Genomic DNA, 12,471 nt, shown 5'->3' on the forward strand with positions numbered 1-12,471 from the left:
AAATGACCACAGAATGAAATAGAAAATAACTGTTTACTTGCTTTGAAATGTGTGCGCAAGAATGAAATGAGAGATAACAACCCTATGTTGAGATGTGTTTATTATTAATTTTAAAAATTATTAATATTTTTACTATAAATAATAATTATTATTTAGCATTGTACTTCTTTGTTTAAAATTTTTGTTTAGCATGTTTAGTTTAAATTTATTTTATATTTAATTATTAATAATCATAAATTATTAAGTTTGTAACCTTGCTTTTAAATTTAAGAATATTTAATCGGACTAAATTTATTTTATTATAATAAGAAAATTATAATTATTTAACTAATCAATAAATAGTTATTTAGAGTTTGAATATCAATTTATGCTGCTTTTCCTTAATGAGCTAGTGTCAATATTTTATATTTTCGAATATTTCCAATCGCCCAAATATAAAGTCCAAAACAGCTGATTTTGTCTCATTTGTTTATACAAGTTTAACAACATTTTGTTAAAATGGACTCGAAGAAAATATCCTTTGGATTCAGCAAAATAACAAAAAAATCTAATTTGTTGCCGTCAAATAAAGATAAAGAAAAACAGGAAAATAAAATAGAACTCATAAAATGCTTAGAAGGCCAAGAAATAAAACTTTTAGAGTGAGTAAATTCAGTGCAATATTTAATAATATTTCTAACTAACTTTTAAATATTGCAGGGAAAAGAAAGTGGATGCTCCGATGGTCATACCATTGAAGGAAAACACAAAAACGTCCGCGGCACTTGCCAGTTTAATGAAAAGACGTGCTATCCTTTTAGGTGAGGCAGATGAGCTTCCACCTAGTGGGCAAACTAGTCATAAAAATAATGATAATAATGAAAATCATATAAATGAGACGTTAGACGAGAGAGCGGCACGTGAATTGCTTGCTTCCGTACAAAGTAAAGGCAATGAAACTATTGATCAAAATCTTGTGTTACCCGCGTTGAAAGCAGACGAATTACCACTTGATGGTGCCAAACAATCAACAATAGATGATTACGACAATGTTCCAATTGAACAATTTGGCAAGGCAATGTTGCGAGGCATGGGTTGGACTGAGCCTATTCAGAAGAAAGGTGAAACTCCAGCTGATGAAATGCTATTTGTACGACCAAAAGGCATGGGTTTGGGCGCAGATAAAGCACTTAAGAAACAACCGTTATTAGTGGCACCGGAAAAGAACGAAGTACTAGAAATAAAGAAGCAAGCGTATGTGCGAATTTTGGGTGGTAAACATAAAGACATGTATGGGCAGATTGAAGGTTTTGATGATCACGCCGGTCGTGTTATTGTTAAAATGGCAATAGGAGGCGGCAAAGAAGCCTTCAATGAGTTTTTGTGTCAACCTATTTCGAAGAAAGAATTCGCGCAGTATGGCAAATGCATCAGTAATAATAAAAATTAATGGTCAAATATTAAAAACACCAACTAATATTATGTATTTTTCAGATACTGCTAAATATGAAGAATACAAAAAAATGGAGAATGAACATGGACAAATAATAATAAAAAAAGAGGAAAGTCACAAAAAAACTTTATCTTTGAAGGATGAGATTAAAGGCGAGTATAAAAATAATAGCGATAACAAGCACAAATCAGAGAATAAGCATGGATATAAGGATGATAAGTCACGAAATAATGACGAAATTTCAGACAAAAACAGTCAAAAATATAAATATGACAATGATCGGGAACGCGAACGCTTTGATCAACACAGTAGTTCTCGCAGACAACGAAACGACGACCGACATAGTTACCACAGTAATGGTAATCGTGTTGAAGGGGACAGACGGCGTGATGGGTACCGGGATAGCGATTTTCGCCATTATGAATTAGATGAACAACGCAGCAGCAGCAGTCGCCGTGAATGTTACGACGATCGACGCAAAAACCGTGGTGAAAGCAAACGTAGATCAAGAGAACGCAGCAGTCGGACCGAACATGAGGAACGCCATCCGTCAGCTAGTAGCTACAGCAGGCGTCAGCAGTACACTGACGATACCAGTGCTTCTTCTGGCACTGATAGTGATTCCGACTCAGCATATGAACGTAAGCTGAAAAAAAAGTCGTCGAACCATAAATCGAAGCCAAAGAAGAAGAGTAGTAAAAAGTCCAAACGTAAACAACGACATCGGACGTCGGATACAGAGACTTCCTCTAATAGTGACAGTGAGGATGACGAAGATGCAAGTCGTCGCGAGAAAAAGCAACACAAAAAGAAGACAAAGAAAAGCAAGAAGCCACGTTCAAGATCACGATCCCATGATCGCACCGGTAGGAGGTGATTGTTGTAAAATAAAATAATAAATTCTATAACATATACTATATCATCTTTTTAAACTAAAATCAAAATTATTTTGTTTATAATTATAATAGGGATATTTATTATTGTGTAAAATGTCAACACTCACGACTCAATATTTTGCTTATATTTGTAAATTAATCATCTTTGTATTTTAATATGTATATTGCCCATAGGAAATATTTTATCTATAATTAAGGGTTCCAGTTCTTCATTACTTTCATAATTAATAAATCACATTTATATAGAGATTACTTCAATTTTTTATTTTATTTTAATGGATCATGATTATGCTGTAAGTAAAATGGTAATGATTTCCAAATAAAATATTGGGCGAAAGATTACTTAATGGCACTATGTTTAATGGCATTATTTTTGAGGAATTAATGAACTGATTATGTAGAATTTTGTAAAGATGTAGCAGTGGTTGTTTAAGAGTATCGTTTAGCTTAATTTATATCTAAGACATTAATTACAATTTTTGGTGATTCATATGTTGATGTTTTTCGGATTGTTGCTTTGAAGATTATATCCAAAAAACTTTCTTGTGGTGGTGCAACATTCAAGGAGAACATTGTAATATTGTATAATTTAATAAATTTGCGAATATACGCTTACGACTTGTTTTTTATATATCTCTAACTTAGTAATTCATTTTGTTTTTTAGTTTTTGTTTAGCTTTCAAAATGCCAAATGTTAAATGTATTAATATTAAACGCATTATCCGTTAATTTTTATAAAGATTTTCATAAATGATATAATAAAAATGAGTAGACTACAAATTTATAGCTAAAATAAATTAATTAAAAAATGCAGTTGGTTTTCAAATTAAAAATCTAAGCTGCGTTTTTAACTCTTTTAAAATTTCATACGCATTCACTATTACTTCAGATTTCTAATTCGCTCTTTAGTCACTTTTCTCATTTCTTTCACGCAATTTTTGCAATTTAGAGTTGAAAGCAAGTCCAAAATAGTCTTTGACCTTGTAGAGCAGATTTTTCTGTTGCATGCCTGGGTATAAGCACATTACCATAGTGATCACGTACATCAGTAGTAAATTATTTATTACGGTACCAATCCAAGCAAGTGTCAACAGTGTAACACTCATGATAGTGACAAACTGAAAATATAAGCAGTTGATTATTTCAAATAATGTTGACCGTATCTACCCACTTACCAAAGTTGATTTACGTTCCTTTGCTGAGAATAGATATTCATACCATCCACTAAGCAAAGTTTTTAAATAACACAATTGTGTGCATACGCGCTCAAATTGCTCTTCCTGATTGCCATTCCAATTATCTGGGCTGAAGAGAAAACGCGAAACCGATGGATACACGTAATCTAGTGCCAGCGAAAACAAACCCACAAGCGCCAGTGTTGTCACAGTAGACATATCCAATGCCCAGAGCAACAAATAAAAAGCGCTAATGGTTGCAGCAATGATTGCTGGATAATAATTTTTTTCCCAAGACAATACCGTATCTAAATGTACAATGAGATTACGCCATGGCTCCAAATCATGCTTTAATTTGTTGTATGCTCGTTTCTGAAAGTCATGGAATAAAAATTCAGTGAAGAATGTAATTTAAAAACAAAACAAAAAAAAAATCAAAATTATTTTGCCGACATAAGAGCAAATATTTTGCGAAGTATGTGTGTTTGAATATTAAATTAGCTATATGAAAATATATTTCTTACCTGTTCAACAGACATTTTTCCTTTTCAAAAAATGAGTCTTCAGAGCAGAATAAAAGATTTTGCAAAATTTAATGCTATGATTTTTGTCCTTTGGTAAAATCAATAGGCTTTTAAGCAGGAATAGGCAGAAAATATATCCACTTTACCTTTCTCGATCTGTGAGTTTTCCTTCGGATTGTATTGCGCTGCGATTTTCCAATGCGCTTTATGCGTCTTCGGTTTGTTGTTTTCTGTGTTTTTGTTGCTTTTTAAGAACCGTTCTCTTTGAAATTGGCAGGGATGATTATGCTAAAAATTAGTGATGTGTTTATTTTAACAAAATAATCTTTAAGTAGACTAAAATTCAGACTTCGTGTCTTTTTCAAACCGTTATGAAATTGAAAGCTGCCAATGCCTCATAGAACATTTAATTTTTCTTTGAGGGTATTATTATCTTAACGATAAAGAAGGTATAAAGATAGCACAAACATGGTTTTTTTAATTTTCAAGATTACTTTAATGCTACCGCAGTCATTTCGGTATAATATGGCACCATCCAAGGCACGGTTGCAATATTTTAGAATCCACTTTTCATTCGAAATTCTTAATAGCACTTGTCCCCAAAGTAATTATGGTATTATTTCTAATTAGATCCGCAGAATTCTTAATTAATTAACAGAAAATAGCAACAGATTTATAAGTAACTTAAAAGGCAAGAGTGTGCAAGGTGAAATTAAATACTTCTATTTCATTAACCTTAAAAGGGGAAATAGTAATAAATATACCAGTTCTTATGCAAACTTTAGTATTTCGAAAAAGAGCTGGCAGCTCCGTTACTAAAACCATAAATATTAGAAACTGTCACAACCTTGTTCTTCCACTCAATTACTCCGAAAATAATAGATGTTTTCTTTATATTTATGAAACTTCAGATTTATTTGAAACAAAATCAACGTCAATGTTTTATAAATTTATATTAAACAAAAAATAAAATACAAATTAAAATACATTTTCATGTTTTTAAGTAGCTTCAGTAAAGAACATATTTTTTGCCAGTATCTGACGTGACTTAAATATTTTACAGCTACAGACGATTTAAATTAAAATAAGTTATTAAAATCCAATTATCGAAGTGAATGTTAAATCTACAATATCTTCCCCGATACTTAACATTTTTATGTAAATTTACATTTTCTATGTATAAAATATTTACTTCTTTTACGTACTAGGTTTTTAATTTACTCTAATACAATGTACATTATAAGCAAAACAAGAAATTCAATAGGAAATATTAAAGCAGAAGGAGAGCCGCAACCATACTTTGCGAACAAACAAAAGAAAATGTACTCAACTCACTATGTACAGGCGTTACTTTAAACTTTCAGTTTTTGAAAGTACATTTAATATACATTGATATTTATAAACTTCAAATAAAAAATTCAAAATGAAAAAAAAAAAAATATATATATATATATACATATATATAACTATAAAGGCATATTGCTTTTCACTTGGCGTTTAATAATGGAATTTGAGCTGAACTCAATACAACGCCTGCACTGAAGCTTATATGGTAACTGAAAAGAAAACATCCTTCGTTGTCACTATGCGGTAGTGTGGATTTATATTTTTTCAGCTCTCTTTCTAACCTCCTGTACTGTTTTCCGCTGTGTCCTATTTAGGTTTTTTCCTCCTTTTCTTTGTTATAACGCTCTAGCTCTTTAAGGAATTGAGCTTTTGGTTTCATCACATTTGGACGATCCCCTCGACAATTCGGGCAGAACCACTTACCTTTTGGTTTCAGTACTAGTGAAACGCACGAAAAGTGGAACCACTCGATGGGGCACAGGTCATTATCGCAGAGTATCATTTCGCCAAAAGATATCTTCCAAACGAAAAATATAAAATTATGAATTTATTATAATTACTTCTAAATGTATTCTTTCACATACCTGATTGCATACACAATATGTCGGTTCATCTGGATCAATTGGATCCGGAGGTGGTGTCTCTTCTCGTACGCTTGCCTGCGCTGATGATTGACCACCTCGTGTCTTTCTTTTCTTCTTTTTGCCGGAATTGTTACCACTACCCGCTCCAGCTCCAGAAGTATTTCCACCACCAGCTCCCCCACTGCCACTAGCATTTTGATGCTGGGAGTTATGTTTTTTCTGCGCTGCACCACTACCAGCAGATGTTTTCTGTCCGGTTTGCCGTTCATTCGCACCTCCTCCATTACTTCCACCACCTTCGTTAGCAGAATTAGATTCATTTCCACCAAATTCCACATTACTATTCATAATCGCACTCTCATTACGCCTTCGAGAACGTTTGCTTGCCGAACGTTGACTTTCTAGGCCTGCCATTGATCCCGTCCCAGTATTGCTGGCGCCATTGACGGTACCACTACCACTGGTACCATTGCTTGCATGGCTAGATCGTTCAGAATTCGGTGTAGAGCCACCTCCACCCGCTCCGCTCGATGAACCACCTAAAACAAAAATTGGTGAATTTTCCTATTAATTTTTTATATTTTTATGAGAAGCAATTACCATTTGCACAAAATGTGTTGCTATCACGTGTTGGACTTGAAGCTCGCGCTTGTTTCGCTGGTGTTGGACCTACGATATCGTCAGCTTGTTGCAATTGGTCAATTCGACTCTGTTGCTGTTGCATTTCCTCTTTAATATCAAGATTCTTTTGATCAGTGTCTAGTTGGCGTGTTTTATGATCTATCAACTCCTGCAATAAATTTACTATTTGCATTTTTTCATCACCCAATTCTTGTGCTTGTATAAGGCTCTGTTGCATGCGTGCAATAGCTCTGGCACGTCTAGTACAATTCCCTTCACTGCCGTTATTATTCTGTAATGAACGCCACAAATCGTAATAGTGATCAACGTCACGTAGCAGGCCTGGAAATATAAAATTAATACGTATGTAAGATATTTCGCAATCGAATTTGAAAGGCAAATGTCCACAAAAGGTTATGTCGAGTTGATTATCAATCTTTCACAAATTGGAATACTCACTTCTGTACTGTACATCTATATCACGTATACGGGACAAATGCCGTTGCACATCATCTGGAAGATTTTCAACCGAATCTATATAATTATCGACATATGTAGCCGAATAGAGTAATGCTTCAGTTGAAACGGGATTCAACATTTTGTAAATGATAGTTTCTCAACTTTCTGGAACCACATTTAATAAAACTTGATTATTTACTTGTCCTATGATTTTATGCTTTACAGCAACGCTTGCTACTTTCGCACTTCAGTAAATATACAATGATGAATATTTTTCTATACATATATTCTGGAAATAAATTGGGGAAAATCTCCAAACTTTTCCTATTTGTTGAGATGTTTAACGAATCTGTGTGGCGTATTTGTGGAACGTGCCAGTGGTCCTCATTCGTCGACTGTACCAATGTGGATTTTATTTCTGCATTGTAATAGATTTCTTATAAGCAGCTGCAGGGTTGCAAGCCGAAAATTTTTATGAAATCTCTCAACACACTCAAAAAAAATCCACCAAACTAATAATCGTCTGGCGATTATATACAATCGATACATTTTGATTTGATAATCGTGCTTCCCTAGTCATTTCGCCGGTTATTTGATTTCATTCACTTTGCGTCTTTTGTACCATCCGGTCATTACATATAGAGGTTCGTTTGTTATTTCGCTTTTATCCGGTTTATATTCCTTGTTTGGTAACATTTAATTTTTTAGTGCCGCTACATTCGAAAGAAATTTGTGTAGTGTACGAATTTGCATCAAGGAAATTTTATTTAGTGCATAACCTAAAAAGTGCTTAACTATCCAAACGGTAAACTATAAAATTAAATTTGGCAAGTGTTAACGTGCGTGCATTTTTACGAACGGTGTCTACATTTTTATAAACTTTGACATTTGAATTTCTGTCGAATCTCAACATCAAAACCAATCAAAATGATCAGCAACACCAACTTCGCCGGCATCACCGATAACAACAAGCCCACTAGCAAGTAAGTGCATACATCAATGTGTACATATTTATTTAAGTGCAGAAATTTGGCTGTGGTTTTGTGAAAATTTTATAGTTCAAATAATGTTTGGTATACATAATCCACATAGATGCACTTGATCATATTTTCAAGTCATGTTTTCTGTATCCTTTTATATTGTATTCGCTAACACATGCGCGCGTAGAAAAGAGAAACATGATAAATAAAAGATGTCTACGGCTGCGCAGCTTACTTCTGGTATATTTGCCATAAATACCCTTCGAAATTGTACGACAAAAAGGAATGCCAATAAATGAGAGTGTAGAGCTAAAGATAAAGGACAAAGCATTCCCTGATGGACATTATTTGAAGATAAATTTACGTTTTTGTACTTATGTAAAAATATCTCTATTAAAATTGGATCTATGTACTATTTGCTGTACAACTTACAGTTTCAGTTAGTTTACTATATATATACATACATATATATTATATAGTTGTATATGTGTACTAAATTCAAACTTCAACTTGTAACGATAGAGTAATTTTAAATATATTAAACTTATAATATATAACTTAATATATGAAAAATACACATACATACATACTATATATACCTAATTTGGACAACATTTGGCATTTTGTTTAAGAATTATAAAACTATAACGTTTTTTGGGCAATTTTGGTTTATATACTTTCTATACATTGCACAATTAATAAAATTACAATATATACATACATACATATATTTCTTACATTAATTTGTAATAGTTACAAATCCTGTATTATTATCTCCCTTAAAGTTTTAGAAAGTCGATAAAATAATTTGAATTCTGAATTTTATTAGCTCGGTAGTTTAAAATGGTTAATCACGTCATTCTACTCGCCCATAATAATATGTATTACAATATTTTTTCAAATATTTTATATGTATATATGTATAACATGCAGTTTGTTTGTCTTATCGCTAAATTCGAAGAATATAGAGCGTTCTGCTGCGGTCCAATTACTAATTGTTTTCCTTTTCGCCTTTTGCGTGAATAACGTGAGAAGCGATAAGTGGATTGACGAGCAGCTGATATTATTGTTATTATTACTTTTCTATTGTTATTGTAAGACATGTGTTATCGGACTTCATGATTTCATGGACCAACACGCACACTTTTTTAGATAAACAAACTGCTAATTTTACTTTTTGAATTCTATGTAGCGCTAAATTGACCGTTAAAACTTTTTGAAAAATTTAAACAAAAAAATGTATTATATGACAAACTCAAACAAACACATGTTTGTAAGTATGCATACAAATGAAGGCTTATCTTTTTTCGAAAAATACAAGTCTTATCGCCGTCACACTTCGTGCTGGCTTGTTATTACTTTGACTACCTAAAACTTTCGCGTATTGAATACAGACGTACGTGTACATACACATGTACATGCGGCTACTTTTTTCGCGGCTGTTGCTCTCTGTTTTTTTTTATATTGCTCGCCGCCAATTTTCACACCAATTCAAAATAACGTTCGTTGGAGCTTTTGCATATGGGCAAATAGTGGGTGTCATAAGCGTAATTTTTAAAATTCTCATTACTTCGCTTTGATATACACATACTTTTGAACATAAATGTACATATTTGCTTGCTTGTATGTACATACATACATACATACAAATATAATTTATATATTGCACGTAATATCGGCTTCACTCACCAACTGAATTTGACCATACAAATATTATCGAACTTGACAGCCAATCTTTTATTTATCTCAAATTTGTTGTGGTGTTTTTGTTTTTGTCGTAATGATGTATATACTCGACATGTGGGGTTTCTCCCTGTCCCTTTTCCGTATTTTTTGTTTGCCTACTTGCCAGCTGCTGAGAAATAGGTACCTAGTTTTATTACTTCCATACTCTATCGTGGATTGCTCGCAATTAGTTTTGTTTGTTGTTGCCGATTACGGTGCTTGTCACCTCGTGGAGGAGGTCTTTATTCCATGGACTTTAAAGCACAATCTTGTGAGTCATGAATACTTCACATGTGTCGGTAAAAGCTTGCGTTTAATGAGTACATACATACATACATATGAACACACAATGGTTACATATTTACATGTACTATATGTACATAATACATTAATGGACATACATATGTACATATGTACATACATATACATAGATAGTAAATGAATACATATGAATATGTGATCGAAAAAGTTGCCCAAAATTGGACTTTCCAATAAAATATTGAATTACAGAATGGACCATTTTTATCCTAAGTATGTTTAGTTTTTTTTCGTATAAAATGACAGTCAACATTTTTCGTAAATGAAATTATCTTCAAAAAGTAAATGTCATGAACCAATCTAACGTTTCAAATAAAGAACCGATGAGATTTTGCAAATTTTATGCGTTTTTTTTTTTTTAAAAGTTTCTATTTATTTATTTTATTGTATTTTTAATTGTTTTTAATCAAAAAACTCATCACCCTGATATTTTTTATGAAGACCATTTTTCTACTTCGAATTTATAACGCTAGTATTACTATATAATTCTGCAGAACATGTTTCAAATAAAGTTTCATATACATCCATATTTATGAAGGGAAGAAATATAATTTAAAATTATGGCCGTGATGTGCTAAATCGCACCATCTTGGAGGCCACGTCACAGATCCACGACCATGGATAATGCGCTCACCAAAAATGTTCTAGAAACGAATTGTTTCTTTGGTTGTATGGCAAGTAGCGACGTCTTGTTGGAAACAAAGGTGCTCATTAATTATGGCTTTATAGCGTTCCCCATTGACTGAAACATTGTGGCCGGCTTAATTTTTTAAAAAATATTGACAAACCTACATCGATAAGCACAATTTTCAATCAGGATCGGTGGTCATCTCATTTTGAGTATAAACATCAATCGGCTACAATTCTTGCACAAGTTGGATTTTGTAAGTCCGCAATTCTAGATTCTTCCGCAAAAACTTTCATAAAGTCATATGGACACAGTTTCAATTATTGCATGCGGATGGACTTATTCGGGTCTTCTTCGATACTCTGCTTCACATCAGCGATAGCCTTTTCGATGCGCGCTCTAAGGATGCACATTATCCACTAGAATAAACGTAGCGCGAAACCGATTCATGGTTACTTGAGTTGCTGACTCGGCTGGGCCATTATGTGTTGACCGAATATTGAACTGAACCATTATTTTGGTAATAAATTAGCACGATTTGAAATCATTGTTCCCAAGTTCATTATAAAATAGTAAACTACACTCAAGTGACAGCTGTCAAAAGGACCAAAAACAAAAAGTAATATTGCATTATTTAAAACCACATGTTTAAAAGAAAACTCCCGTTATATATTTGCATATATTTGATCATTATAAATTTTATTTCAAAATTGGAACCCTTTACACCATTGAATGATTTTTTACATATATTTTTTTCAGGGTTGTTATTGAGTATAGTTCTGTGGCAGCTTCTGACTGCGGCACAAAATATTTAATTTAAGGCAAAGTGCTACATATGTATATACTCTTGATGTTGCACGTATGTGAAAGTGCCTTTTTATACCCTGAACAGAGTATATTAAGTTTGTCACGAAGTTTGTAACACCCAGCAGGAAGCGTCGGAGACCCTATAAAGTGTATATATATATAAATGATCAGTGTGATGAGCTGAGTCGATTTAGCCATGCCCGTCTATCTGTCTATGTATATACGAACTAGTCCCAAAGTTTTTAAGATATCGTTTTGAAATTTTGCAAACGTCATTTTCTCTTCAAGAAGCTGCTGATATTGGACCACTATAACATATAGCTGTCATACAGACTGAACGATCGGAATCAAGTTCTTGTATGGAAAACTTTCACATTTATTTTCTAAGATAATAATGTAATATACGAAGAAATTGTTCAGATCGGATTACTATAGCTTATAGCTTCCATACAAACTGTACACATAGTTACTAAAAGAACTATGAAGGGTATATTAGCTTCGGTGCAGCCGAAGTTAACGTTTTTTCTTGTTTTAAGTTTATTTGCTTCATTTTTTTGTTTGCAAATTGGCGTCACTAATGTCGTTTACTGTTTGTCAATTATTTCAGTCAAGGCAATATGTGCATATTGTGCTGGAACCATTTTTTTGCACTTAAAAAAATCAATGTAAAGCGTTGTTGACACTGTAAGGTCCTCCATGGACGTAAGAAAATCACAAAACTGTAAGGGGATTGCGTACAATGCGGTAGTAGGCCATTACTATAACAATAACATTACGTATGTATGTATTACGTTTCACATGTGCCATAGCGCAATGAAAGTCTCTTCTTGACCTTTCCCACGTCGAACCGGGGAACGATAGCTAGCGTGCCGACGACTTAACCTCAAATGCGATTGCTGTGGGTGTGCGTATTGGGTGGCATTAGACATCAGACGTGCGGCATATTCTTACATTTTGCTTTATTCTTTTTACTAA

General features: G+C 33.2%; 4 protein-coding genes across 4 annotated transcripts in view; 2 read left to right on the forward strand and 2 right to left on the reverse strand.

The window, feature by feature from the left end:
• The first annotated feature begins 418 nt into the window (after positions 1-418).
• Positions 419-2,580, forward strand: LOC126757578 (G-patch domain and KOW motifs-containing protein). The gene is made up of 3 exons (XM_050471592.1): positions 419-641; positions 700-1,412; positions 1,474-2,580. Exons 1-3 carry the CDS (start codon positions 499-501, stop codon positions 2,307-2,309), a joined length of 1,692 nt encoding a protein of 563 aa, XP_050327549.1. The 5' UTR covers positions 419-498; the 3' UTR covers positions 2,310-2,580.
• Positions 2,581-2,667: 87 nt separating this feature from the next.
• LOC126757587 (ADP-ribosylation factor-like protein 6-interacting protein 1) lies at positions 2,668-4,269 on the reverse strand. Its single transcript, XM_050471606.1, has 3 exons — positions 4,028-4,269; positions 3,504-3,875; positions 2,668-3,446 (listed from the first exon to the last, which is right to left on the reverse strand). The coding sequence occupies exons 1-3, from the start codon at positions 4,040-4,042 to the stop codon at positions 3,234-3,236; spliced, it is 600 nt and encodes a 199-aa protein (XP_050327563.1). The 5' UTR covers positions 4,043-4,269; the 3' UTR covers positions 2,668-3,233.
• Positions 4,270-4,961: 692 nt separating this feature from the next.
• LOC126760803 (inhibitor of growth protein 1) lies at positions 4,962-7,407 on the reverse strand. Its single transcript, XM_050476716.1, has 4 exons — positions 7,039-7,407; positions 6,559-6,921; positions 5,959-6,497; positions 4,962-5,891 (listed from the first exon to the last, which is right to left on the reverse strand). Exons 1-4 carry the CDS (start codon positions 7,175-7,177, stop codon positions 5,685-5,687), a joined length of 1,248 nt encoding a protein of 415 aa, XP_050332673.1. The 5' UTR covers positions 7,178-7,407; the 3' UTR covers positions 4,962-5,684.
• A 221-nt stretch (positions 7,408-7,628) lies between these two features.
• LOC126751793 (microtubule-associated protein Jupiter) overlaps positions 7,629-12,471 on the forward strand; it is a 224,408-nt gene continuing 219,565 nt past the window's right edge. The window contains exon 1 of the mRNA XM_050462537.1: positions 7,629-8,021. Coding sequence (XP_050318494.1) covers positions 7,966-8,021 — 56 coding nt within the window. The 5' untranslated portion in view covers positions 7,629-7,965. The remainder of the gene's footprint in view (positions 8,022-12,471) is intronic.

Source organism: Bactrocera neohumeralis, chromosome 2, assembly GCF_024586455.1.
Source record: "Bactrocera neohumeralis isolate Rockhampton chromosome 2, APGP_CSIRO_Bneo_wtdbg2-racon-allhic-juicebox.fasta_v2, whole genome shotgun sequence".
In the NCBI taxonomy this organism is placed as follows: Eukaryota; Metazoa; Arthropoda; class Insecta; order Diptera; family Tephritidae; genus Bactrocera; species Bactrocera neohumeralis.

Bases quoted from the DNA above. Each gene is read 5' to 3' on its own strand.
- LOC126757578 (XM_050471592.1), top strand. From the start codon at position 499: ATGGACTCGAAGAAAATATCCTTTGGATTCAGCAAAATAACAAAAAAA. The intron at 642-699 runs GTGAGTAAATTC...TAAATATTGCAG, and splicing joins CAAGAAATAAAACTTTTAGA to GGAAAAGAAAGTGGATGCTC. The intron at 1,413-1,473 runs GTAATAATAAAA...TGTATTTTTCAG, and splicing joins GCAGTATGGCAAATGCATCA to ATACTGCTAAATATGAAGAA.
- LOC126757587 (XM_050471606.1), bottom strand. The intron at 3,447-3,503 runs GTAAGTGGGTAG...TTATATTTTCAG, and splicing joins AGGAACGTAAATCAACTTTG to TTTGTCACTATCATGAGTGT.
- LOC126760803 (XM_050476716.1), bottom strand. From the start codon at position 7,177: ATGTTGAATCCCGTTTCAACTGAAGCATTACTCTATTCGGCTACATAT. The intron at 6,498-6,558 runs GTAATTGCTTCT...TTTTTGTTTTAG, and splicing joins CAACACATTTTGTGCAAATG to GTGGTTCATCGAGCGGAGCG. The intron at 5,892-5,958 runs GTATGTGAAAGA...TTCGTTTGGAAG, and splicing joins CATATTGTGTATGCAATCAG to ATATCTTTTGGCGAAATGAT.